The 25407-nt window shown below is 44.5% G+C and overlaps 1 protein-coding gene across 3 annotated transcripts in view; it reads right to left on the bottom strand.

Moving 5' to 3' along the window:
- pacs2 (phosphofurin acidic cluster sorting protein 2) overlaps positions 1-25407 on the bottom strand; it is a 176485-nt gene that overhangs the window by 11018 nt on the left and 140060 nt on the right. Inside the window, exons 9-19 of one of the 3 annotated variants that reach the window (XM_082960063.1) lie at positions 24856-25007; positions 24402-24492; positions 21080-21151; positions 20043-20173; positions 19047-19179; positions 17974-18078; positions 6451-6557; positions 6029-6183; positions 5407-5517; positions 4983-5091; positions 840-872 (exon numbers count right to left, since the gene is read on the bottom strand). In XM_082960063.1, the coding sequence (XP_082816189.1) occupies positions 840-872; positions 4983-5091; positions 5407-5517; positions 6029-6183; positions 6451-6557; positions 17974-18078; positions 19047-19179; positions 20043-20173; positions 21080-21151; positions 24402-24492; positions 24856-25007 (1199 nt within the window). Of the gene's footprint in view, positions 1-839; positions 873-4982; positions 5092-5406; positions 5518-6028; positions 6184-6450; positions 6558-17973; positions 18079-19046; positions 19180-20042; positions 20177-21079; positions 21152-24401; positions 24493-24855; positions 25008-25407 lie in introns of all 3 variants that reach the window. The other 2 variants (XM_082960051.1, XM_082960094.1) reach the window with 2 other exon arrangements.

The raw sequence follows: 25407 nt of genomic DNA on the forward strand, positions 1-25407 counted from the left end.
GGAAGAGGGGAGGAAGAGGAGGGGAGGAAGAGATGGGGAGGAGGGGAGGAAGAGGAGGGGAGGAGGAGATGGGGAGGAGGGGAGGAAGAGATGGGGAGGAGGGGGGAAGAGGGGAGGAAGAGGAGGGGAGGAAGAGATGGGGAGGAGGGGAGGAAGAGGAGGGGAGGAGGAGAGGAAGAGATGGGGAGGAGGGGAGGAAGAGGGGAGGAAGAGGAGAAAGAGAAGGGGAGGAAGAGGATCCAGAGAACAGCAGCTGTAACTGACAACCTGACACTTTATCAGTACACTTCCCATAGATTCACTTTTTTCATTGTTTAGTTTATTTGTCAGGGACCATGCACGACAAATATTGTACCATATTTAGCTACATAGCTTGTTAGTCATGTGTGGCTTAACTTGATAGACAATGAAGCATGCCATGTCAGGATCGTTGTCGGTTCGAATCCCTCTGGGGCCACCCATATGAAAATGCACACAATACTGTATGTCGCTTTGTTTAAAAGCATTGGCTAAATGTCGTATATTATTATGATCATTTCTAGAGTAATGCTAACCGGCTAAGGATTGTGTGTCTGTTAGCAGCTGGCTGTTAAAGTGTCAGGTTACAGATAGATACAGACTGCTGAGGAGAGGAGGAGAGATGAGAGTGGATGGATCTGGTCTAAAACACAGAGAGAAGGACAGAGAGAGGGACAGAGAGAGGGACAGAGAGAGGGACAGAGAGAGGGACAGAGGGAGAGAGAAAGAGAGACAGACAGAGAGAGAAAGAGAGAGAGACGAGAGACAGAGGGGACTGAGAGACAGAGGGGGACTGAACAGACTGAAGCAGACCACAATACCTTACTGCAAAATCAAAATGAAAGCTCTTTTTCCTTCAAGGATAGAAAAAGAACAAAGAAAACGTAAAGAAAAGAACATGTTATTGACAAACACACAGTGATGGACAGAGACAATGGCCTTGGTTAACAGCGTTCTGCTCTCAACAGACCAACGGCTCTCTCAAATAAACAGGGCTGGCTGCATTCTAGTAACTTTCCAAAAATTTAACACGTTTTTGAGAAATCCTGGTTGGAATCAGAGAAGGAAATCAGCAGGAAACCCTGGAATCCTCCAACCAGGATTTCTGGAGAAGTTGGGAATTTTGGTACTGACCTGTGTCAGCCATAACCACACTACAACCCTACTCCAACGTGACCTGTGTCAGTACCATAACCACACTACAACCCTACTCCAACGTGACCTGTGTCAGCCATAACCACACTACAACCCTACTCCAACGTGACCTGTGTCAGTACCATAACCACACTACAACCCTACTCCAACGTGACCTGTGTCAGCCATAACCACACTACAACCCTACTCCAACGTGACCTGTGTCAGCCATAACCACACTACAACCCTACTCCAACGTGACCTGTGTCAGCCATAACCACACTACAACCCTACTCCAACGTGACCTGTGTCAGCCATAACCACACTACAACCCTACTCCAACGTGACCTGTGTCAGTACCATAACCACACTACAACCCTACTCCAACGTGACCTGTGTCAGCCATAACCACACTACAACCCTATTCCAACGTGACCTGTGTCAGTACCATAACCACACTACAACCCTACTCCAACGTGACCTGTGTCAGCCATAACCACACTACAACCCTACTCCAACGTGACCTGTGTCAGCCATAACCACACTACAACCCTATTCCAACGTGACCTGTGTCAGTACCATAACCACACTACAACCCTACTCCAACGTGACCTGTGTCAGCCATAACCACAGTACAACCCTATTCCAACGTGACCTGTGTCAGCCATAACCACACTACAACCCTATTCCAACGTGACCTGTGTCAGTACCATAACCACACTACAACCCTATTCCAACGTGACCTGTGTCAGTACCATAACCACACTACAACCCTATTCCAACGTGACCTGTGTCAGTACCATAACCACACTACAACCCTATTCCAACGTGACCTGTGTCAGCCATAACCACACTACAACCCTATTCCAACGTGACCTGTGTCAGCCATAACCACACTACAACCCTATTCCAACGTGACCTGTGTCAGCCATAACCACACTACAACCCTATTCCAATGTGACCTGTGTCAGCCATAACCACACTACAACCCTATTCCAATGTGACCTGTGTCAGTACCATAACCACACTACAACCCTACTCCAACGTGACCTGTGTCAGTACCATAACCACACTACAACCCTATTCCAACGTGACCTGTGTCAGTACCATAACCACACTACAACCCTACTCCAACGTGACCTGTGTCAGTACCATAACCACACTACAACCCTATTCCAACGTGACCTGTGTCAGCCATAACCACACTACAACCCTACTCCAACGTGACCTGTGTCAGTACCATAACCACACTACAACCCTACTCCAACGTGACCTGTGTCAGCCATAACCACACTACAACCCTATTCCAATGTGACCTGTGTCAGCCATAACCACACTACAACCCTACTCCAACGTGACCTGTGTCAGTACCATAACCACACTACAACCCTATTCCAACGTGACCTGTGTCAGTACCATAACCACACTACAACCCTATTCCAATGTGACCTGTGTCAGTACCATAACCACACTACAACCCTATTCCAATGTGACCTGTGTCAGTACCATAACCACACTACAACCCTACTCCAACGTGACCTGTGTCAGCCATAACCACACTACAACCCTACTCCAACGTGACCTGTGTCAGCCATAACCACACTACAACCCTATTCCAACGTGACCTGTGTCAGCCATAACCACACTACAACCCTATTCCAACGTGACCTGTGTCAGCCATAACCACACTACAACCCTATTCCAATGTGACCTGTGTCAGCCATAACCACACTACAACCCTATTCCAATGTGACCTGTGTCAGTACCATAACCACACTACAACCCTATTCCAATGTGACCTGTGTCAGTACCATAACCACACTACAACCCTACTCCAACGTGACCTGTGTCAGCCATAACCACACTACAACCCTACTCCAACGTGACCTGTGTCAGCCATAACCACACTACAACCCTATTCCAATGTGACCTGTGTCAGCCATAACCACACTACAACCCTATTCCCAACGTGACCTGTGTCAGCCATAACCACACTACAACCCTATTCCAATGTGACCTGTGTCAGTACCATAACCACACTACAACCCTATTCCAATGTGACCTGTGTCAGTACCATAACCACACTACAACCCTATTCCAACGTGACCTGTGTCAGTACCATAACCACAGTACAACCCTACTCCAACATGACCTGTGACACTATAATTCCCTAGAAAATTAAAATATGATCTTAAAAAAAATGTATATCTCCAAGTGAAAGAGAAACTGATGTGTATTAATCCCAGCAAGTCCCCAGGAATGGTATTAGCTGTTCATTAAGCAGCTGTTAATAGACGCACATAAAAGGACTTTATGTCCCTCATGCTAAATAATTACCGTACATCTCATTATAATCTGGCAGCGATGATTTAATTTGAAACTTTTATATTCAACAACGTGCGTTTATAAAAAGGAGGTGAATATTTAACTCGAGTTTAGTAATTAATACATAAATACAGTGCCCTGAAAAAAAGTATAGTATTTTTGAATTCTCTGAGTGGGAGCAGAATTAATGGTTATTCAGTGAAGGCAAGTCGTCCAGGTCCTGAGGCAGCAGAACATCCCTGAACCATCACACTATCGCCACCATGCCCGACCGTTGGTACGAGGCCATCCGTCAATAAGCTGAAGAACAGCTGGGTCATGAAACAAGACAAGGATCTAAAACACAAACGCAATTCTACGTCAGAATGGCTGAAAAGAAGCATGTACAACATTCTGGATTTGGCCTGGTACAAATACCAGACTTAAAGCCGATGGTGATGTTTTAGCAGGACCGGAAACGAGCAGTTCATTCTTGAAAACCCATAAATGTTGCTGAGTTAAAGCAGTTCTTCATGGAAGAGTGGGCCAGAATTCCTCCACAGCGACGTGAGAGACTGATCAACAACTACAGGAAGTGGTTGGTTGCAGTCATTACAGCTGAAGGTGGAACAACCAGCTATTGAGTGTAAGGGGGCAATTACTCTTCCACACAGGGGAATTGGGCGTTGCATAACTCTGTTTATTAAATAAATAAGTATAGAAATGTGTTATTTGTTCACTCTGATTTTCTTTTATCTAATATTAGGTTTTGGTTGAAGATCTGATAACGCCTCCCAAGTGGCGCAGAGGTCTAAGGCACTGCAGTGCTTGAGGCGTCACTACAGATTCGGGTTCAATCCCGGGCTGTGTCGCAGCCCGCCGCGACCGGGAGACCCATGAGGTCGGCGCACAATTGGCCCAGCATCGTCCGGGTTATGGGAGGGCTTGGAAGGCCGGGCTGTCCTTGTCCCATCGCGCACTAGCGACTCCTGTGGCGGGCCGGGCGCAGTGCATGCTGACATGGTCGCCAGGTGTACGGTGTTTCCTCTGACACATTGGTACGGCTGGCTTCCGGGGTTAAGCGAGCGTTGTGTCAAGAAGAAGTGTGGCTTGGCAGGGTCGTGTTTCTGGGAGGACGCATGGCTCTCGACCTTCGACCTCTCCAGAGTCCGTACGGGAGTTGCAGCGATGAGACAAGACTGTAACTACCGATTGGACACCATGAAATTGGGGGGGGGGGTAAAAGTTTTAAATAAAAAAGATTTGACAACATTCAGTGTCAAAAACATGCAAAAATAGAGAACATCAGAAAGGGGGCACTACGTATTAGTCGCCTCTTTATAATCCACATTGTTAAAGAAACGTTTTGAATGAAATCACCCTGCCAGATAATGAGATGTGGTAACTTTTGCACTTAACAGCACATTACTTGTGCAATACGACAATTCCGCCCATAAAGTAAGATAACTGAATGGGTGTGTGTGTGTGTGTGTGTGTGTGTGTGTATACATATATGTTGCCCTTACCTCTTCTGTTTGTATGTGAGCATGGCCTCAGCGATGGGTAGTTGGTGAGCTCCATTGGCCCCGACCATATACTGGGTTACCCTGGAAACCACGTCTGGACTCTCCTGCACTGTACACCACATGACAGGATTGGTTGATTTATTGATGGCATTTTTCGTCGTTCAAGAGGAAATTATTTCTACAGCTTACAGGATACATAAACACAAAGATTCTGATACTATTCTGTTTTCACAATAGCCCAGTCTCAGATCTGTTAGTGTCAACTCATTTCTTCTGGTCCCAGATCTGTTGGTGCTATCATATCAACTCCTTGTTCTGGTCCCAGATCTATTCTCATGCTAGCACCAACAGATCTGGGACCAGGCTAGCCTTATACATCTGATAGTACTGTAGCTGTGCTAAGTGTGTGTGACGTCTGTCGTACCCATGACTGGTGCTTCTGGCTTGTAAAACAGGTCACTCCACGCTGTATCCTGGAATAAACTGTTATATCGATAGTCTATGGTACCCAGGTACTTGGAAACTGGGTGAGATCCTGAATAGAATCAAAGAACAGACAACACATTATACACAATAAGATCCTTTAGAAAAGCATGTATATAGAAATGTGTCATTTAAAACAATATACATTTATACAGTAACTTCCAACTGTAATGTCTGAATTAATTAAAACACGAATGAAGTATAGTGCATTCGGAAAGTATTCAGACCCCGTCTCCTTTTCCCACATCAGCCTTATTCTAAAATTGATTACATAATTGTTTTCCCTCATCAATCTACACACAAAACCCCATAATGACATCACAAAACCCCATAATGACATCACAATACCCCATAATGACATCACAATACCCCATAATGACATCACAATACCCCATAATGCCAAAGTGAAAACAGGCTTTTAGAAATGTTTATTATAAGTATTCAGACCCAATTTAATCAATTTTAGAATAAGGCTGTAACCTAACATTAATGTGGAAAAAGTCAAGTGGTCTGAATACTTTCCAAAGGCACTGTATGTCAGTAGTTTAGTGCCAAAAACTCACCTAGTGGTATGATGAGGAACCTCATGTAGCCCAGCCAATCAGGGGTCTTGTAAGAGAGGTGGTCTACAAACAGCCTGAGGACTGCACCTAGGTAATGTTGGGCCCCAGCCACAGCTATCTTTATGGGGATGGGAGTCTGGCTGTTACAGTTACAGCTACGAGACACAACAGAAACATATAAGAGGCTAATGGCATAAGACTCATGTCCTGTTATTGTAATATTGTTATTGTATAGCCCAAGCTGACTCCCATATGTACTTTTTAACTAATCGATTCCTGCATTCTATGTATACAATAGATGGTTGTTTGAATACAGCTGCATCTCTAACTGGTCAATTTAGTTACAGTACAACTTTTCTGAAATCTGAATCTAGTGTACTACAATGACTGAAGAGAAAGAGAGGGATGGGTGAGAGGCTTACAATCTCTGTATGCGTGAGACGATGGTGGTGAAGGCGGCCTGGATGTCTGCTGTAGTACAGGTACACACCACTGGGAGGTGCTGGTTCTGGAGAACACCTGAGAGATACTGAAAAAAAAAACACATGGGGGAATGATAAAAAAAAGAAAATGTATTGGGATCCCCATTAGTTGACGCCAATGGTGACAGCTAGTCTTACTGGGGTCTGACACATAACGAATACAGACATGACAGTGAAAATACTTTACAATTTACACACGTTTAAAAACATTAACATCTATCAGTTACATATGCATGTCAGCACATACACACAACATGTAGGTCACATGGAGGAGAGGTGTTGTGCCGTGAGGTGTTGCCTTGAATTTGTTTTGGACCTGGGGACCGGGGCGGCAGGGTAGCCTAGTGGTTAGAGTGTTGGACTAGTAACCGAAAGGTTGCAAGATCGAATCCCCGAGCTGACAGCGGCAGGTCATTGGCAAAAATAGAAAAAAAGAGTAGAGGGCCTAGAGAGCTGCCCTGCGGTACACCACACTTTACATGTTTGACACATACGTTTTCTCAATAATATCAAAGGCTGCACTTAAATCTAAAAGTCCAGCTCACACAATCTTCTTATTATCAATCTCTTTCAACCAATCAGCAGTCATTTGTGTCAGTGCAGTACATGTTGAGTGCCCTTCTCTATAAGCATGCTGTTGTTCATTTGTTTACAGAGGAATAGCATTGTATTTGGTCAAACACAATTCTTTCCAGCAGTTTGCTAAGAGCTGGCAGCAAGCTGATAGGTCTGCTGTTAGAACCAGTAAAGGCTGCTTTACCACTCCTGGGTAGTGGAATGACTTTGGCTTCCCTCCAGGCCTGAGGACAAAGACTGTCCTCTAGGCTCAGATAAAAAATATGACAGATAGGAGTGGCTATAGAGTCAGCTACCATCCTCAGTAGCTTTCCATCTAAGTTGTCAATGCCAGGAGGTTTGTCAATATTGATCGATAATAATTTTTCCACCTCTCCCACAATAATTTTACAAAACTCAAACTTTCATTATAGTTTTTTTATGCATGAGTAAAATGACTCACTGTTAGTGGTTGGCATTTTCTTCCTAAGTTTGCCCACTTTGCCAACAAAGTAATCATTAAAATAATTGGCAACATCAAATGGTTTTGTGATGAATAAGCCATCTGATTCGATGAAAGACGTGCAGCCAGACTTATTTAGCCACTCATTTTGCCCCATCTTTTTCAACCATAGAGTTTTTCAATTCCTCATCAATCCATGGAGCCTTAACAGTTCTAACAGTCAGTTTCTTAATTAACATGTTCATGTTTATCAATAATTGGAAGGAGCAATTTCATAAATTCATCAAGTGCAGATTCTAGATGCTCCTCATTAATCACATCAGACCAACAAATATTTTTAACATCATCCACATAAGAGTCACAGCAAAATCTGTTGTATGATCTCTTATACAATATTTTAAGCCCAGCTGTTGGAACTTTGGCTTTCCTGGATATAGCCACTATATTGTGATAACTGCATCCAATGGGTGATGTCCCCGACTAATAAAAAAAAACATCTTTAAACAAGAGTCATGTGTTCTTAGCTATAAACAACCTTCTATAGCAATACCAGTCCCGTGCGAATAGGGCAGAATGTCCGTTATTCCAGAGGATGATTCGGGAAAGGGATTCTTTCCCCCCCCCCCCAAACTTCACCCTTTAATTATAATTGTTTTCAATACATTGACAATTATGACGGAAGCCTGGAGGTTTTTATTCTAGGCGTGAAGATACAATATTTCAACATGTCCAGGTGTTGGTACCACACTGATAACTCGAGCTTGGTTGTCAAGTTTCTTAACCATTCCAAATCATCTTTGGTATAGTGTCATAATCATTTGGATATTTCATAATCATTAGGATAATTTCACTTGAGATGCGTTTTTAAGACTATGGATGAGAAAGTTAACATTTAGGTCAGTTGTAATGCTGCATTGCTACCTATTAACAGCAAGGGTTGCATTAAATAGGCTCAATCATTTTTAGTGACGCATTTGGCAATATTCAATTGATACGCACAAAACATATAAATAAAAGCATTCACTCTGAAAGTTGATATGGACTACATGTAAGCCTATTCATATATAAACTTATGAGCAGCACTTAGTTAAATTTATCCAATCAGTTATTGTTTTCTTTGCGCAAACCGCGAGCAACACATGTCAAACTCCGACATTTCTCTGAAAACACAGGGATATCGATTCGCATGGGACTAGTATCATCAGAGGACCTTGTAGTTCGCCCCCCCCCCCAAAAAAAAAAAACAGTAGGTTATTCTGTTTGGAATTGTTACTCTCCTGCCATGTAAAAATGTCTGACATGGCGGATTCTGGGACGGGATTAAAAAGCCAGATGTGGAGTTTTGTGCTCGTGTACTCCCCCAGTAAAAGGAATCCAGTCTGAATAAGGCATCATAGGGCCTGACCTACAGCATATCATAATCAATACATTGGATATAACAAACTCTGAACACCGTAAACACATGTGACAGCAAAATGGATGCAGAGGACGTGAGAAATAAATTCGAAATGGGGGAATGTTTACTAGTTGCTCATGAGGTAAAGGTGGAAGTCAGATGTGTGGAATGCATGTGACGAGTTGTGGAAAATACTGGAGATCCAGACAAAGAAGGTAAGGATCAAGCGCTGTGTGCATATTGTGTGCGCCAAACAGGTGCTGTTAGATTACAATATCATTTTTATGACCGTTTGGAACAACGGTAACACTAAATACATTATAAGCGTACCAGAGTCTGTTGTCCAATTTTGTTGTTGTTGTTGTTAAGCATTTGGTACAGCAAAGACTAAAAACAGTAACATTCATTCGTGAATGCAATTTCTGAAATGGTTTATATATTGTTTAAGTAAATTATTCAAGGCTCGCTTTATTTTATTTTAAAACTAAAATGCTTGATTGCATTTTCAAATCATGAATTACTTGTATGTTGTGTGATGACATGAACAAATTCATTGATTGGTTGATACAGTAGCCTATATACAGTGCCTAAGGAAATTATTCAGACACATTGACTTTTTCCACATTTTGTTACATTACAGCCTTATTCTAAAATTGATTAAATAAAAAAATAACTCCTCGTCAATCTACACGCAATACCCCATAATGACATCACAATACCCCATAATGACATCACAATACCCCATAATGACATCACAATACCCCATAATGACATCACAATACCCCATAATGACATCACAATACCCCATAATGACATCACAATACCCCATAATGACATCACAATACCCCATAATGACAAAGCATTACAAAGCAAAGGGAAAACAGGTTTTGTAAATATTTGCAAATGTATTAAAAATAATAAACAGAAATACTTTATTTACATACAGTACCAGTCAAAAGTTTGGACACACCTACTCATTCAAGGGTTTTTCTTTATTTTTTACTATTTTCTACGTCGTAGAATAATAGTGAAGACATCAAAACTATGAAATAACACATATGGAATATATATTAACCAAAAAAGTGTTAAAGAAATCAAAATATATTTTAGATTTTAGATTCTTCAAAGCAGCCAACCTTTGCCTTTTATTAAAAACGTTTTTTTAAATGAATTTAACATTTATTTAACTAGGCAAGTCAGTTAAGAACAAATTCCTATTTACAATGATGGCCTACCCTAGCCAAACCCTAACCCAGACAGCGCTGGGCCAACTGTGCGCCGCCCCAACTGTGCACCACCCTATGGGACTCCCAATCACGGCCGGTTGTAATACAGCCTGGAATCGAACCAGGGTCTGTAGTGACGCCTCTAGCACTGAGATGCAGTACCTGAGACCGCTGCACCACTCGGGAGCCCCAAAGCCTTGATGACAGCTTTGCACACTCTTGGCATTTGAAGGGGTTAAACCAAGGGCTCACAACTTTTAAAAGGTTAATCAATTGTGTTAATCAATTCTACGAGGCCTCTGTGTGTATTTTAACACCTGTTCTGAGTGTTGTGCCCTTCAGACACTATCAGAAGGTAGAAACCAGCCTACGTTCATACTCCTCCTGTCTGGTCCCCAACCTGGCTATCTGAGGTTCTGACAATACGACTGGTTTTCTGAGAACACAAGGCTGCTGCAGGCCTGATGAAAACAGACACCTGTCAGAAGATGCTTGGACTCGTTCACCTTGTTATGACTCTATACTTGTGATGAAAGGTCAAGTTTTGGTCAAACTCACTTCTGAGCTTTTAACAGCTGACAAGATGGTTACTGTTGTCAGGGGAGGTTAGATTTATTAAAATGTTGTTCCCAGGGAAACACACGCAAGGAGGACTGGGAGAGGCTATATGAGTTACAGGATGTCTTAGACATTTTGCAGAACCTGGGGAGAGCTATCATATACTGTACTCTGTACCAACTTCTGCCTATAATTGTATTACTAAAAGGAGTATTTTAATACTTAAACAAAGAGTCTGTTTGATAATTATATAGACCTGATCATCTGTTGAAGAAATTGACCAACACATTCTCTCAACCAGCTTCACCTGGAATGCTTTTCCAACAGTCTTGAAGGAGTTCCCACATATGCTGAGCGCTTGTTGTGTCACGATCACTGTCTTCAAACTCCCTATCATAAATAAGCCAAGGCGCAGCGTGCATGTAATTCCACATCCTTTAATCGAAAGTGAACCCTTACACAAACAAACAGGTCGTCACGGTTGTCGTTGGTTAAGGAGGACCAAAACGCAGCAGGAATGTGGATGCTCATCTTGTGTATTTATTTACAAACTAAGTGAACACCAAAACAACAAAACGAACTCACGAACAACAACAACAACAACAACAACAACAACAACAGTCTGGCAAGGCACAAGGCTAAACTCAGAACAATCTCCCACAAATACACAGACAAACACACCCAACTAATATAGGACTTCCAATCAAAGGCAACACCACACAGCTGCCTTCAATTGGAAGTCCACCCCAATTAACTCAACATAGAAATAGATCAACCAGACTACACATAGAAATACATCAACATAGACCATAACTCAAAACCCGGAAATAATAAATCAAACACCCTCCTAACTAACACACCACCCTGAACCACATAAAACAAATACCCTCTGCCACGTCCTGACCAAACTAAAATGACAATTAACCCTTATACTGGCCAGGACGTGACACAGGTAAAACAGAAACAGAACGTGACGCAACCGTGGCAACCACACAAAACACTCACAGAAATAATAACTACCCACAAACACAGGTGGGGAAAAGGCTGCCTAAGTATGATTCCCAATCAGAGACAACAATAGACGGCTACCTCTGATTGGGGACCATACCCAGCCAAACAAAGAAATAAGAAAACTAGATTGCCCACTCAAATCACACCCTGACCTGACCAAATAGAGAAATAGAAAGGCTCTCTATGGTCAGGGCGTGACATGTTGGCTGCTTTTCCTTCACACTGCGATCCAACTCATCCCAAACCATCAAAATTGGGTTGAGGTCGGGTGATTGTGGAGGCCAGGTCATTTAATGCAGCACTCCTTCACTCTCCTTCTTGGTCAAATAGCCCTTACACAGCCTGGAGGTGTGTTGGGTCATTGTTCTGTTGAAAAACAAATGATAGTCCCACTAAGCCCAAACCAGATGGGATGGCGTATCGCTGCAGAATTCTGGTGTAGCCATGCTGGTTAAATGTGCTTTAAAATGTGCAAAAATCAAACATTTGGACTCATCAGACCAAAGGACAGATTTCCACCGGTCTAATGTCCATTGCTCATGTTTCTTGGCCCAAGCAAGTCTCTTCTTCTTATTGGTGTCCTTTAGTAGTGGTTTCTTTGCAGCAATTCAACCATGAAGGCCTGATTCATACAGTCTCCACTGAACAGTTGATGTTGAGATGTGCCTGTTACTTGAATTCTGTGAAGCATTTATTTAGGCTGCAATTACTGAGGCTGGTAACTCTAATGAAATAATTAATGAGGTGGTCCTCATGAGAGCCAGTTTCATCATAGTGCTTGATGTTTTTGCGACTACACTTGAAGTAACTTTAAAAGTTATTGACATTTTCCAAATTGACTGACCTTCATGTCTTAAAGCAATGATGTACTGTTGTTTCTCTTTGCTTATTTGAGCTGTTCTTGCCATAATATGGACTTGGTCTTTTACCAAATATGGCTACTTTCTGTATACCACCCCTACCTTGTCACATCACAACTGATTGGCTCAAACACATAAAGGCGGCAAGAAATTCCACAAATTAACTTTTAACAAGGCACACCTGTTAATTGAAATGCATTCCAGGTGACTACTTCATGAAGCTGGTTGAGAGAATGCCAAGCGTGTGCAAAGCTGTCATCAAGGCAAAGGGGGGCTACATTGAAGAATCTCAAATATATGTTGATTTATTTAACACTTTTTTTGGTAACTACATGATTTCATATGTGTTATTTCATTGTTTTGATGTATTCACTATTATTCTACAATGTAGAAAATAGTAAAAATAAAGAAAAACCCTTGAATGAGTAGGTGTGTCAAAACTTTGGACCGGTAGGATATATTAATATGGGCTGTTTTCAGCTCTTTCCTGGGTAGCTTATCAGAGATAGACATAATACGGAAAAGAGCAAACGAAGGAAGGAAGGAGCAACCAGACGCTAAGAGATATATTTGAAGCCCCATCCGAGGAGGGAACCTGGAAGGGATTCTCCTCGGTCACCCCTGGAGGGGATGGGGAACAACCTCCACGCCCCTCTACCGAGGTTGACCTGCCCCAGGAATTAAAGGGACAGTTCGGCACCTCGCAGAGACCCAGACCTAAGGGAAGCCATGAGGAAGGTGAAGGTGATCGACGGGAGGAACGTCGACGGGTCAGGTGAGCCCCCTCTTCCTTACTATGCAATCAGGCGGGGTCTCTTATATTGGGTCGTGCAACGAAGGGGGGAAATCCAGGAATTACTAATGGTGCCTAGACCATACAGGGATACAGTCCTACAGTTAGCCCATTCCCACGTCCTAGGAGGACACCTGGCACGGGACAAGACTATCGACAGAATCATGCAGAGATTCTATTGGCCCCGTGTCACCCGGGATGTGGCCAGGTATTGTAGGACGTGTGATCAATGTCAGCGTACAGCTCCACGGCCACACCTACGTAACCCTTTGATTCCTCTCCCCATCATAGAGACTCCCTTTGAACGCATAGCTATGGACCTCGTGGGACCCCTCCCAAAATCTGCCAGAGGACACGAGTACATCCTAGTGGTCGTAGATTACGCTACCAAGTTCCCAGAGGCCATACCCCTGCGTAACATGTCGCCCAAGGGAATTGCCAAGGAATTGTTCATGATGTTATCTCGGGTAGGCCTTCCCAAGACGATCCTAACTGATCAGGGAACCCCGTTCATGTCCCGGTTGATGAAGGACTTGTGTCAGTTATATCAGGTTCAACAGATACGTACAAGCATATTCCACCCTCAAACAGACGGGTTGTGCGAACGCTTGAACAAAACGATTAAAAGCATGTTGAGAAGAGTGGTGTCCAGAGACGGGAAAAACTGGGACATGCTTCTCCCACACTTAATGTTTGCCCTGAGAGAAGTACCCCAGGCGTCCACTGGATTCTCCCCGTTTTAATTGCTCTTCGGCAGACCCTGTCGAGGGATCCTCGACTTAGCCAAGGAGACCTGGGAGACCCAACCATGTCCCTTCCGATCCACAATAGAACATGTTACCCTGATGAGAGACCGCCTGTCGGCAGTGTGGCCCATAGTAAAGGAGCATATGGAGAAGGCGCAAAGGACCCAAGGCTGGGCCTACGATAAGTCCGCGACATCCCGTGAGTTCTCCATGGGAGAGAAAGTGATGGTGCTCGTGCCCACAGTTGAACACCGCTTGCTGGCGCAGTGGAGGGGGCCCTACGAGGTAATGAAAAGGGTCTCACCGGTCACTTACCTCATCAAGCAACCTGACAGGAGGAAGAAGGTCCAACTCTATCACATAAACCTGTTGAAGAAGTACCATGGAAGAGAGGAGGAGGTGGCTTTGATGGCCATGGAGGGCCAAGGAAAAGAGGAGGTTCTACCACAGGTGCGCCATGGCCAAACTCTCTTGCCGGAACAGTCGAGACAGCTAGACAAGCTGATTATTCACTTCGGCCGGGTATTCTCTCCGTTCCCAGGACAAACAGATGTCTTGTTCCACCATATCCACACTGAACCCGGCAAGAAGGTGCATATCCGTCCTTACAGGATTCCTGAGGCCCGCCGAGTCATCGCCAAGAACGAGGTAAGGGAGATGCTGAGGATGGGTGTGATCGAGCAATCGACGAGTGAGTGGTCCGGTCCCATAGTCCTGGTCCCCAAACCCGATGGTAGTATGAGACTCTGCAACGACTTTAGGAGCGTGAATGCAATCTCTACATTCGACGCGTATCCCATGCCCCGCGTGGATGAACTCTTGGAGCGCTTAGGAAAGGCCAAGTTCATCACCACCCTGGATTTGACGAAGGGATATTGGCAAGTGCCGGTGGCTCCAGAGGACCGCCCAAAGACCGCCTTCGCCACACCGGAGGGGCTTTTTCAGTATGTGAGGATGCCCTTCGGACTGCATGGTGCTGCTGCAACTTTCCAACGCCTCATGGATGCCATTCTACGGCCCCATCAAGAGTACGCAGCGGCGTACATAGACGATGTGGTCATCCACAGCGAGGACTGGGATAGTCACCTCCTACGACTACGGGCGGTGCTCATGAGTCTCGAAGCCACAGGGTTGACAGCCAATCCAAAAAAATGCTGCCTGGGTCTGTCCGAAGCGGAATACCTGGGGTACACCGTGGGGAATGGGAAAATACGCCCACAGGCAGAGAAGACCAGGGCAAAATCGGGACTGGCCTCGACCCCAGACCAAGCGGGACGTTCGGGCCTTCTTAGGGATAACGGGATATTATCGCCGTTTTATCCCTGGATATGCAACCATTGCCAACCTCATCAAGAAAAACTTGCCAAACCGGGTAGAGTGGAAAGATGAGGCGGAGGAGGCCTTTCAATTGCTAAAAGAGGGCCTGTGTTCTGATCCCGTCCTACAGGCTCCGGACTTCTCACAAGAGTTCATTGTACATCGGCCTTCGATACGGGGCTCGGGGCCGTACTAGCTCAGGGTGAAGGCGAAGCAGAGAGGCCGATTCTCTTTATAAGTAGAAAGCTCAGCGATCGGGAACAGAGATATACTACCGTAGAGAAAGAGGGCCTAGCCATTAAGTGGGCCCTCGATTATCTCCGGTACTACCTACTGGGTCGGAGGTTTGCATTAGTTACGGACCATGCGCCCCTCACGTGGATGGCTGGTAAGAGAAACAATAACAACCGAATAGCCAGATGGTTTCTTGCTTTACAACCGTTCTCTTTCCATGTCATCCACAGGGCCGGATCGAGGAACGGGAATGCAGATGCGCTGTCCCGACGCGACCAAGACGGTGCGTCTGGCGCCCGACCCTCCGGTCCGGTCCTTGAGGGGGGAGGTATGTGGAAGGACCACCAGAGGGCAGGCTGGGCTCACGGATAGTAGCCCAACAAGGCATGTGAGACAAGGTAACCAGAGTCAATTAAGCACAGCTGACGGTACTAATGAGATATTCTCTTTCCCCTACAAGAGAGAGGATGGAACCAGCAAGGAAGGGGGGAAGATAAACTATCTCTGGAGAATGGCTACGGAGAGAGAGGTGCTATCCAAGAAGATCCATTAAGACGGTGACGAATATGTGATTGTTGTTATAGTTTGAAGATAATCGTAATGTGATCCTGTGTCATCTAAAGAAGATGTATGTTGTTCCTTTGGAGATTCTCATTGACTGTGTTGGAGTGTTTGTATTGTCAGAAATCCCTCAATAGAGAACTGTGTTGAATCAAGAAAACCTACTCTGGACTCGTTTATTCCACCTTTCCACTTTAGAGTGACACCAAATGACTTGGTCCGCTCACAATACATACATTCAGCAGTCCATTAATCAGTTGGTGTGTGTGTGTGTGAGATGCAGGGTTGAAGCTACGAACCCATAGGCTTGGCTCTCTCATCCGTTCCAGGCTTCTGGGAGGGAGGGTGGACAATGAGCCTATCATAGCGAATGTAAACAATGTCCCCACGCGCTCTGGCAGCTTTCATGGCTGGGATAAGTTCTTTCCTCTTCTGGCACACAGCTTAAGGATAGTCCTCATTGGGGAATATACATGTTCCTCTCAAGTTCTTGGCTCTTTCCAGAACAGTTACGTTGTCCTTGAACCTCAGGAACTTGACCACTATCGGACTGGGCCTGTCACCTGAGCCGGTGGTGGGTTTTCCAGTCCTGTGGGCGCGCTCCACCTCAATCTTCCTGTGGTCCATCTTCAATTTCTCAGAGATCATTTCCCTCACTATGTCCTCAGACTCCGTCCAGGTCTCACGTGGAGATTCTGCAATTCCGTCCACAACCATGTTGTTCCTCCTTGATTGTCCCTCGAGATAGTCTGATTTATCTGTCATTGTTATCATGGATTCACACACAGAACTGATGTCCTCTCTCAATGACTTCCAGATTGCTGTGATCTTACTGTTCTCCTGTTTCAACTCATCGAGCTGACCCTGGGTGAACTGCAAACCATTATTCAGGTCCTGGACCTCTCTGGTCAGGTCATCCATTATTTTATTAGTTGAATCCACCAGTATTTGGACAAAACACTCGATGCTATTTTCCTGTTGTTGTATCAACTACTTGTAGAACTATTTTTGTTCATTTAAAAGATCCTTCACCTGTGATGGAGAGACGACACTGTCCTCAACGGTAATTCCGCCGGCTTTGTTCAATGTCATGGAATGCAACGTAGGTTACTCTGTTACTCCTCTCAGTTCCAGACAGGGCAGGATGCAGGGAAGATTGAAAACAACAACAAACAGCAGGGATCTAGACAGCCTCAAGAACCAGGACAATCCTCGGTCCCAGTCACAATGGCTAACCGCGTCGCGGGCTGCGTTCAAGCCCTAAAGAAAACCCTACTAGCTCGATAGGCAGCTAGCTAGCAGCTAGGCTAGCTGCTGCGCCAAACAGCTCCTCAGACCCGGCCTTGGTCAGCAGGATCACCGAACAGATAGTAGCGGTCCCAGCAACTGATGCTAATCACGTCACGGGATCTAAACTCAAAATGTAGATAGCTAGTAACCAAACTTCTTCAATAGACTTTCTAAAACAACACACCGAGCTCTCCCTCGTTCCCCATTCAACAGGTAGTAACAAGAACACCCTGAAGGCATTGTTTGCAGGCAAGCGAAACAGTTTGAGAAAGGGAAAATTTAAAAAATAAAAGAAATGGACAGGGAGAAATATAATGTGAGAATACGAGGGCGTAAAGAGAAGTTGACTAATTCGTAATTCTATCTATTGTTTTTCCTTCTGGTCGTCATGGAGACAGACCAGAGAGGGGTCACTAAACTGTCACTTCCTGTATATCACTTTCTGTCTCTTACCTGGCCCTGCCAATCAGATGTGTTGATGAGGATGATGCTGTCAGGTAGATGGTGGTCAGACACCAGGATGTGGTTCAGCTGGTCATACACGGTCTTCCTGGGGATCTGTGGAGGGGGAATACACTTATAGAATAGATAGAAAATAATCAAAATTGTTATTGTGCATCGAAATAGAAATTCATCACACACAGCCGAGATGCAGACACTGGAAGAGCCACGCCCCTGGAGCCGGTCAGCCACAGAGCCACGCCCCTGGAGCCGATCAGCCGCAGAGCCACGCCCCTGGAGCCGATCAGCCACAGAGCCACGCCCCTGGAGCCGATCAGCCACGCCCCTGGAGCCGATCAGCCGCAGAGCCACGCCCCTGGAGCCGATCAGCCACAGAGCCACGCCCCTGGAGCCGATCAGCCGCAGAGCCACGCCCCTGGAGCCGATCAGCCACAGAGCCACGCCCCTGGAGCCGATCAGCCACGCCCCTGGAGCCGATCAGCCGCAGAGCAGGCTAGCTCAGTACCCCCTCTCATTGAGTAACTCAAGGTGAAGGCCGACCGGGGTACTGCAGGCTGCCATTAGCAACTAAATTACCCTTATAACTTCTTCTGTGTGCGATTTCAAAAATGATCAGTTCAAGGACATACATCTGGTGTATTAGAAGCAATTATTGGTACCCTCATAGTCTTCAAAACATATTTTTATTCCCACGAAGATTGACATTTTTCCATTCACTCTAATGGGGTATCTTGTTTTCTGCAAACAATGGCTGCAGTACCGCAGTCGGCCTTGAACTACCGTGGCTTCAATAAGAGGGAGCAGTTGTTCTCCCCTGGATTCAAACCAGAAACCATCTGGTTACTGGCCCACCTTTCTAACAATGAGGATACCACAGAGACAGAGCCTCTCAGAGAATTATAGACCAGCATGCTCTACAACCCCTCTGCATCACTGCGCTAATCTAGTAAATGTTATTTATTGTGATCTAAAAGGCAAAACTGATCCTACATCAGCACTCCTAAGCTGTGATGCTTGATACATACAGCCACTGATCTGGTTTGCTTGCAGTGTGCTCCTCCTACCTGTAGATGGCAGCGTGTGTCGAGCAAGCGTTCGTTATCCAGGCTGTTGGCTCTCTCATTCTGTGGCCTGTTGGGCTGGCGCTCCTTTAGGGAAGTACTCCTCCCTCTCCTCCCTGCCAACTTAGCTTCCTGCCTGGAGAAGACACCAGAACACTAAAGTGAGGACAGAAGGGAGGAAAGGGGGCTTGTTTTCTTCAGGTAGAGGAGAAAAGAAAGGAAGATGATAGATTTGAATTAGGGAGTGTGGAATGACACAGGTAGACGGGCGTGAGGTGTGACCCTAAATGAGTAGAGAGCAGGGCCGGCTCTAGAGGGGATGCAGGTTAGGGCGTTGCCACCAAAATGATTGTGGTCGAGTCATGTTAAACTACAAAATTCCAGGATATTAGCTCAGAAAGACAAAAGTTCTGTCTGCCCACCAGAAATGTCATCCTAGAAACAGCCATAGGAAAGAGGGAAAAATAGCTATTGTTTCATCAATTGGAGAAAAGAGAGAAGGACATGTGGTGTTTGAGCTAGAAATTATGAAAGACAAAAGGTTGGGAGGTGTGAGGGAATTCTCAAGAGCAAGGAACCTACAACCTGGAGAAGGCTGTTAAGCCGAAACATTTGTGTATGCTACCTCGATGCAGAAAAAAACCTCGTGACATCTTTAATAATCCCAGAGATCATGGTCGGCTGGATGGTGAGAGTGGATTGGAGAGAAAAATAAATGCTGTCGCCACCTTTCTTTCCTACCAAGGTGCCTGGACTGAAGCAAGCTGAACGTGAGAAGATGCTGTATCTAGCCGAGGTTTGAGAGAGGGAATCAGAGGCTCTTTCTCAATTCATCTTTTCTCGATTCCTTGCATCCTGTCTTCTCACCTCCTCAAAACACACTGGATAAGAAGGTCTGAAGAGAGGGACCATGGACCTTCTCCAATAACGCTTGAGAAGGAGGAGATAATATGCGAGGAATCATTGAAAGATGAATTGAAAGAGTTAGCCAGTATTTACCATCTGTTGGAAGGGATGATGAGGGACTCTGTCTTCTTCATCTTGCCAGTAGGGGGCAGTTTCTCCAGGAAGGTGTCCATGTTGTCCATCTCCAGCTCTGTAGTGGGGGTTACTGCCTCTGGTTGCTCCTCCTGCTGGGACGGAGCAAATACAGGGATGAGACACAAAGGCAGGTGGTAGTATCTAGTTTATTTTTGTCATTTATACAGGTTACTCTCACTAGCTAGGTTTCCATCCAGCTGGTGACAGATTTTCATGTGAATATTCTACCATCTGCATGAAAACAATTTGCACATTTTCCCACTAGAGTTGTGTTTCCATCAAATGTATTTTTTTTTGTGGATAAAAGTGCATGATGACATAGCGCACATAAAAATACATTTTGCAGTAAAATAAATGTAAAAAAAAAAAAAAAAAATCGGCTTTACTGATGGTTTTGTCACAATGAATATTGTGTTATATAGCGAATGTGTCCACTCTGGTAATGGTCCCTGTGCTCTAGCCAACAGCTGGCAGATACAGTGCGGGTATAGCCTACATAATGAGATTATTATGGACTAAAGACTGAGATTATTTTAAATTTCTCAAAAACGGCAGCCAAGCATCGATCTTCATGTCACCAGAATAACACCCTGAATATTTATTGGTGAGGAGCATGAAGCTCATCGTACACTTTCACCACCCTGTAAAGTTCATCACAACATAACGAGTGACTCCAAGTTTACTTCGATATGACAGTCATATCAATATTTGCGCATAAAGGAGTATGCACTGTAATTTATTGCCTTATTCATTTTACAGACACAAAAAGATCCCACTTTGTCTGGTGTATTTTGTTTTGTCGACATTTGGAAAGTTTACCGACAAATGTTCTGGTCTGTCATGAAATGTTTTAATCCGATATGTACTTTACTGGAGTGAGATAAAATAACTTCAATAAGGAAGACTTGACCACGACCCAGTGACCAGGGGATAATAGTGCTACAGTATCTACCATCAAATGGATGGATGGATGGCAGTTGTTTGAGAATACTTACAAGAGAAGCGTTATCTGAGACATTGTCCACCTGGAACTTGTCTCCGCTGCTCTTAGTCTTGTCTGGGTCCATCTGGAGGGAAAAGGGAAGAGAGGAGGATTACAATTTGCGAGGGAGGTGTATAGCTACAACAATTTAGCTACAACCCTATAGCTACAACAGTCAGTATAGCTACAACCCTATAGCTACAACCCTATAGCTACAACAGTATAGCTACAACAGTATAGCTACAACACTATAGCTACAACACTATAGCTACAGCACTATAGCTACAACACTATAGCTACAACAGTATAGCTACAACACTATAGCTACAACCCTATAGCTACAACCCTATAGCTACAACAGTATAGCTACAACACTATAGCTACAACACTATAGCTACAACAGTATAGCTACAGCAGTATAGCTACAACACTATAGCTACAGCAGTATAGCTACAACAGTATAGCTGCACCAGTATAGCTGCACCAGTATAGCTACAACACTATAGCTACAACACTATAGCTACAACACTATAGCTACAACACTATAGCTACAACACTAAAGCTACAACACTAAAGCTACAACAGTATAGCTACAACAGTATAGCTAGAGCAGTATAGCTACAACAGTATAGCTAACAATATAGCTAGCAGTAAAGCTAGCAATATAGCTAAAACAGTATAGCTAAAACAGTATAGCTAGCAATATACAGTTGAAATCGGAAGTTTACATACACCTTAGCAAATACATTTAAATTCAGTTTTTCACAATTGCTGACATTTAATCCTAGTAAAAATTCCCTGTCTTACGATCACCACTTTATTTTAAGAATGTGAAATGTCAGAATAACAGTAGAGAGAATGATTTATTTCAGCTTTTATTTATTTCATCACATTCCCCCAGTGGGTCAGAAGTTTACATACACTAAATTAGTATTTGGTAGCATTGCCTGTAAACTGTTTGTCTTGGGTCAAACGTTTCGCGTAGCCTTCCACAAGCTTCCCACAATAAGTTGGGTGAATTTTGGCCTATTCCTCCTGACAGAGCTGCTGTAACTGAGTCAGGTTTGTAGGCCTCCTTGCTCGCACACACTTTTCAGTTCTGCCCACAAATTCTCTATAGGTTGAGGTCAGGGCTTTGTGATGGCCACTACAATACCTTGACTTTGTTGTCCTGAAGCCATTTTGCCACAACTTTGGAAGTATGCTTGGGGTCATTGTCCATTTGGAAGACCCATTTGCGACCAAGCTTTAACTTCCTGACTGATGTCTTGAGATGTTGTTTCAATATATGCACATCATTTTCCTGCCTCATGATGCCATCTATTTTGTGAAGTGCACCAGTCCCTCCTGCAGCAAAGCACCCCCACAACATGATGCTGCCACCCCCGTGCTTCACAGTTGGGATGGTGTTCTTCGGCTTGCAAGCCTCCCACTTTTTCCTCCAAACATAACGATGGTCATTATGGCCAAACAGTTCTATTTTTGTTTAATCAGACCAGAGGACATTTCTCCCAAAAGTACAATCTTTGTCCCCATGTGCAGTTGCAAACCGTAGTCTGTCTTTTTTATGGTGGTTTTGGAGCAGTGGCTTCTTCCTTGCTGAGCGGCCTCTCAGGTTATGTCGATATAGGACTCGTTTTACTGTGGATGAAGATACTTTTGTACCTGTTTCCTCCAGCATCTTCACAACGTCCTTTGCTGTTGTTCTGGGATTGATTTGCACTTTTCGCACCAAAGTACGTTCATCTCTAGGAGACAGAACACGTCTCCTTCCTGAGCGGTATGACGGCTGCGTGGTCCCATGGTGTTTATACTTGTGTACTATTGTTTGTACAGATGAACATGTTACCTTCAGGCGTGTGGAAATTGCTCCCAAGGATGAACCAGACTTGTGGAGGTCTACAATTATATTTCTGAGGTCTTGCCTGATTTCTTTTGATTTTCCCATGTCAAGCAAAGAGGCACTGAGTTTGAAGGTAGGCCTTGAAATACATCCACAGGTACACCTCCAATTGACTCGAATGATATCAATTAGCCTATCAGAAGCTTCTAAAGCCATGACATCATTTTCTGGAATTTTCCAAGCCGTTTAAAGGCACAGTCAACTTAGTGTATGTAAACTTCTGACCCACCGGAATTGTGATTCAGTGAATTATAAGTGAAATAATCTATATGTAAACAATTAATGGAAAAATTACTTGTGTCATGCACAAAGGAGATGTCCTAACTGTCCAAAACTATAGTTTGTTAACAAGAAATGTGTGGAGTGGTTGAAAAACGAGTTTTAATGACTCCAACCTAAGTGTATGTAAACTTCCGACTTCAACTGTAGCTAGCAGTATAGCTAACAGTATAGCTAACAGTATAGCTAGCAGTATAGCTAGCAGTATAACTAACAGAATAGCTAGCAGTATAGCTAGCAGTATAGCTAGCAGTATAACTAACAGTATAACTAACAGAATAGCTAGAATTATAGCTAGAATTATAGCTAGCAGTATAGCTAGCAGTATAACTAACAGAATAGCTAGCAGTATAGCTAGCAGTATAACTAACAGAATAGCTAGCAGTATAGCTAGCAGTATAGCTAACAGTATAACTAACAGAATAGCTAGGTTGTCTGATGGATCTCATCCAGGGTATATTATGTCCTGGGAGGGTGACAGTCTCATCCAGGGTTTATTATGTCCTGGGAGGGTGACAGTCTCATCCAGGGTATATTATGGTCCTGGGCTGAGAGGGTGACAGTCTCATCCAGGGTATATTATGGTCCTGGGCTGGCAGGGTGACAGTCTCATCCAGGGTATATTATGGTCCTGGGAGGGTGACAGTCTCATCCAGGGTATATTATGGTCCTGGGAGGGTGACAGTCTCATCCAGGGTATATTATGGTCCTGGGCTGAGAGGGTGACAGTCTCATCCAGGGTATATTATGGTCCTGGGCTGAGAGGGTTACAGTCTCATCCAGGGTATATTATGGTCCTGGGCTGAGAGGGTGACAGTCTCAGCCAGGGTATATTATGGTCCTGGGAGGGTGACAGTCTCATCCAGGGTATATTATGGTCCTGGGCTGAGAGGGTTACAGTCTCATCCAGGGTATATTATGGTCCTGGGCTGAGAGGGTTACAGTCTCATCCAGGGTATATTATGGTCCTGGGCTGAGAGGGTGACAGTCTCATCCAGGGTATATTATGGTCCTGGGAGGGTGACAGTCTCATCCAGGGTATATTATGGTCCTGGGAGGGTGACAGTCTCATCCAGGGTATATTATGGTCCTGGGCTGAGAGGGTGACAGTCTCATCCAGGATATAGTGAATGGCAAAGTCAGTTGTTCTCACCGGACTTGGTGGTTCTCTGTGACTCCGGCTGCTGTGGATGCTGCCAATATCTGTCTGAGAACTAGAGAGGGAGAGACCCTCAAAATACGGCCTGAAAGAGAAAGCATCAGAAATAAATACATCTGAAAAGAGTCACTGGAGTCCCTCATTGCCCTGAAATATGTCTGTAGTGTAGACTGCTATGGTGTTACGAGAGTCTACAGCCCTATCTCTGGGGGGGAAAAAGAAAATCACTTAATTTTACATTTACATTTTTACATTTTTAGTCATTTAGCAGACGCTCTTATCCAGAACGACTTACAGTAGTGAATGCATACATTTCATACGTTTGTTTTCCGTACTGGTCCCCCGTGGGAATCGAACCCACAACCCTGGCGTTGCAAACACCGTGCTCTACCAACTGAGCCACACGGGACCACTTAATACACACACTGATAGCTCTCCTCCCACTCACTTGAGTTTAGGTTTCGGGGTGCTGAGAACACTGTCGTCATCGTCAAGTTCTGGTCCACTGTCACTGGGATTCTCAAACTCCAGACTCTCGAGGTCCAGATCCTCCTCTACCTCTGGAGGGGGCTCAGCCGGGTCCTGCTCCGAGTCCAACACCTGGAACATTCAGATAGACGCAGAGACACACGCATACGCGGGAGCATGCAGGGGAACCCACCCCCACACACACGCGCGCGCGGAAAACGCACACAGATAGAAAGACACAGAGACAAGAAGTAAGAAAGAAAGTTATCACACAAGATAACAGATGTTTAACAGTTGCATACATCTACTGAGAAAATTAATGAAAAGGACCCTAGCAGTTTGAAGTAAGTGATATGACACTTAGAAATGCTTAATGTTACCTCGTTTAAAACAGAGTATCAGGGTTGGGTTACCTCGTTTAAAACAGAGTATCAGGGTTGGGTTACCTCGTTTAAAACAGAGTATCAGGGTTGGGTTACCTCGTTTAAAACAGAGTATCAGGGTTGGGTTACCTCGTTTAAAACAGAGTATC

Source organism: Salmo salar, chromosome 01 (assembly GCF_965601325.2).
Source record: "Salmo salar chromosome 01, fSalSal1, whole genome shotgun sequence".
In the NCBI taxonomy this organism is placed as follows: domain Eukaryota; kingdom Metazoa; phylum Chordata; class Actinopteri; order Salmoniformes; family Salmonidae; genus Salmo; species Salmo salar.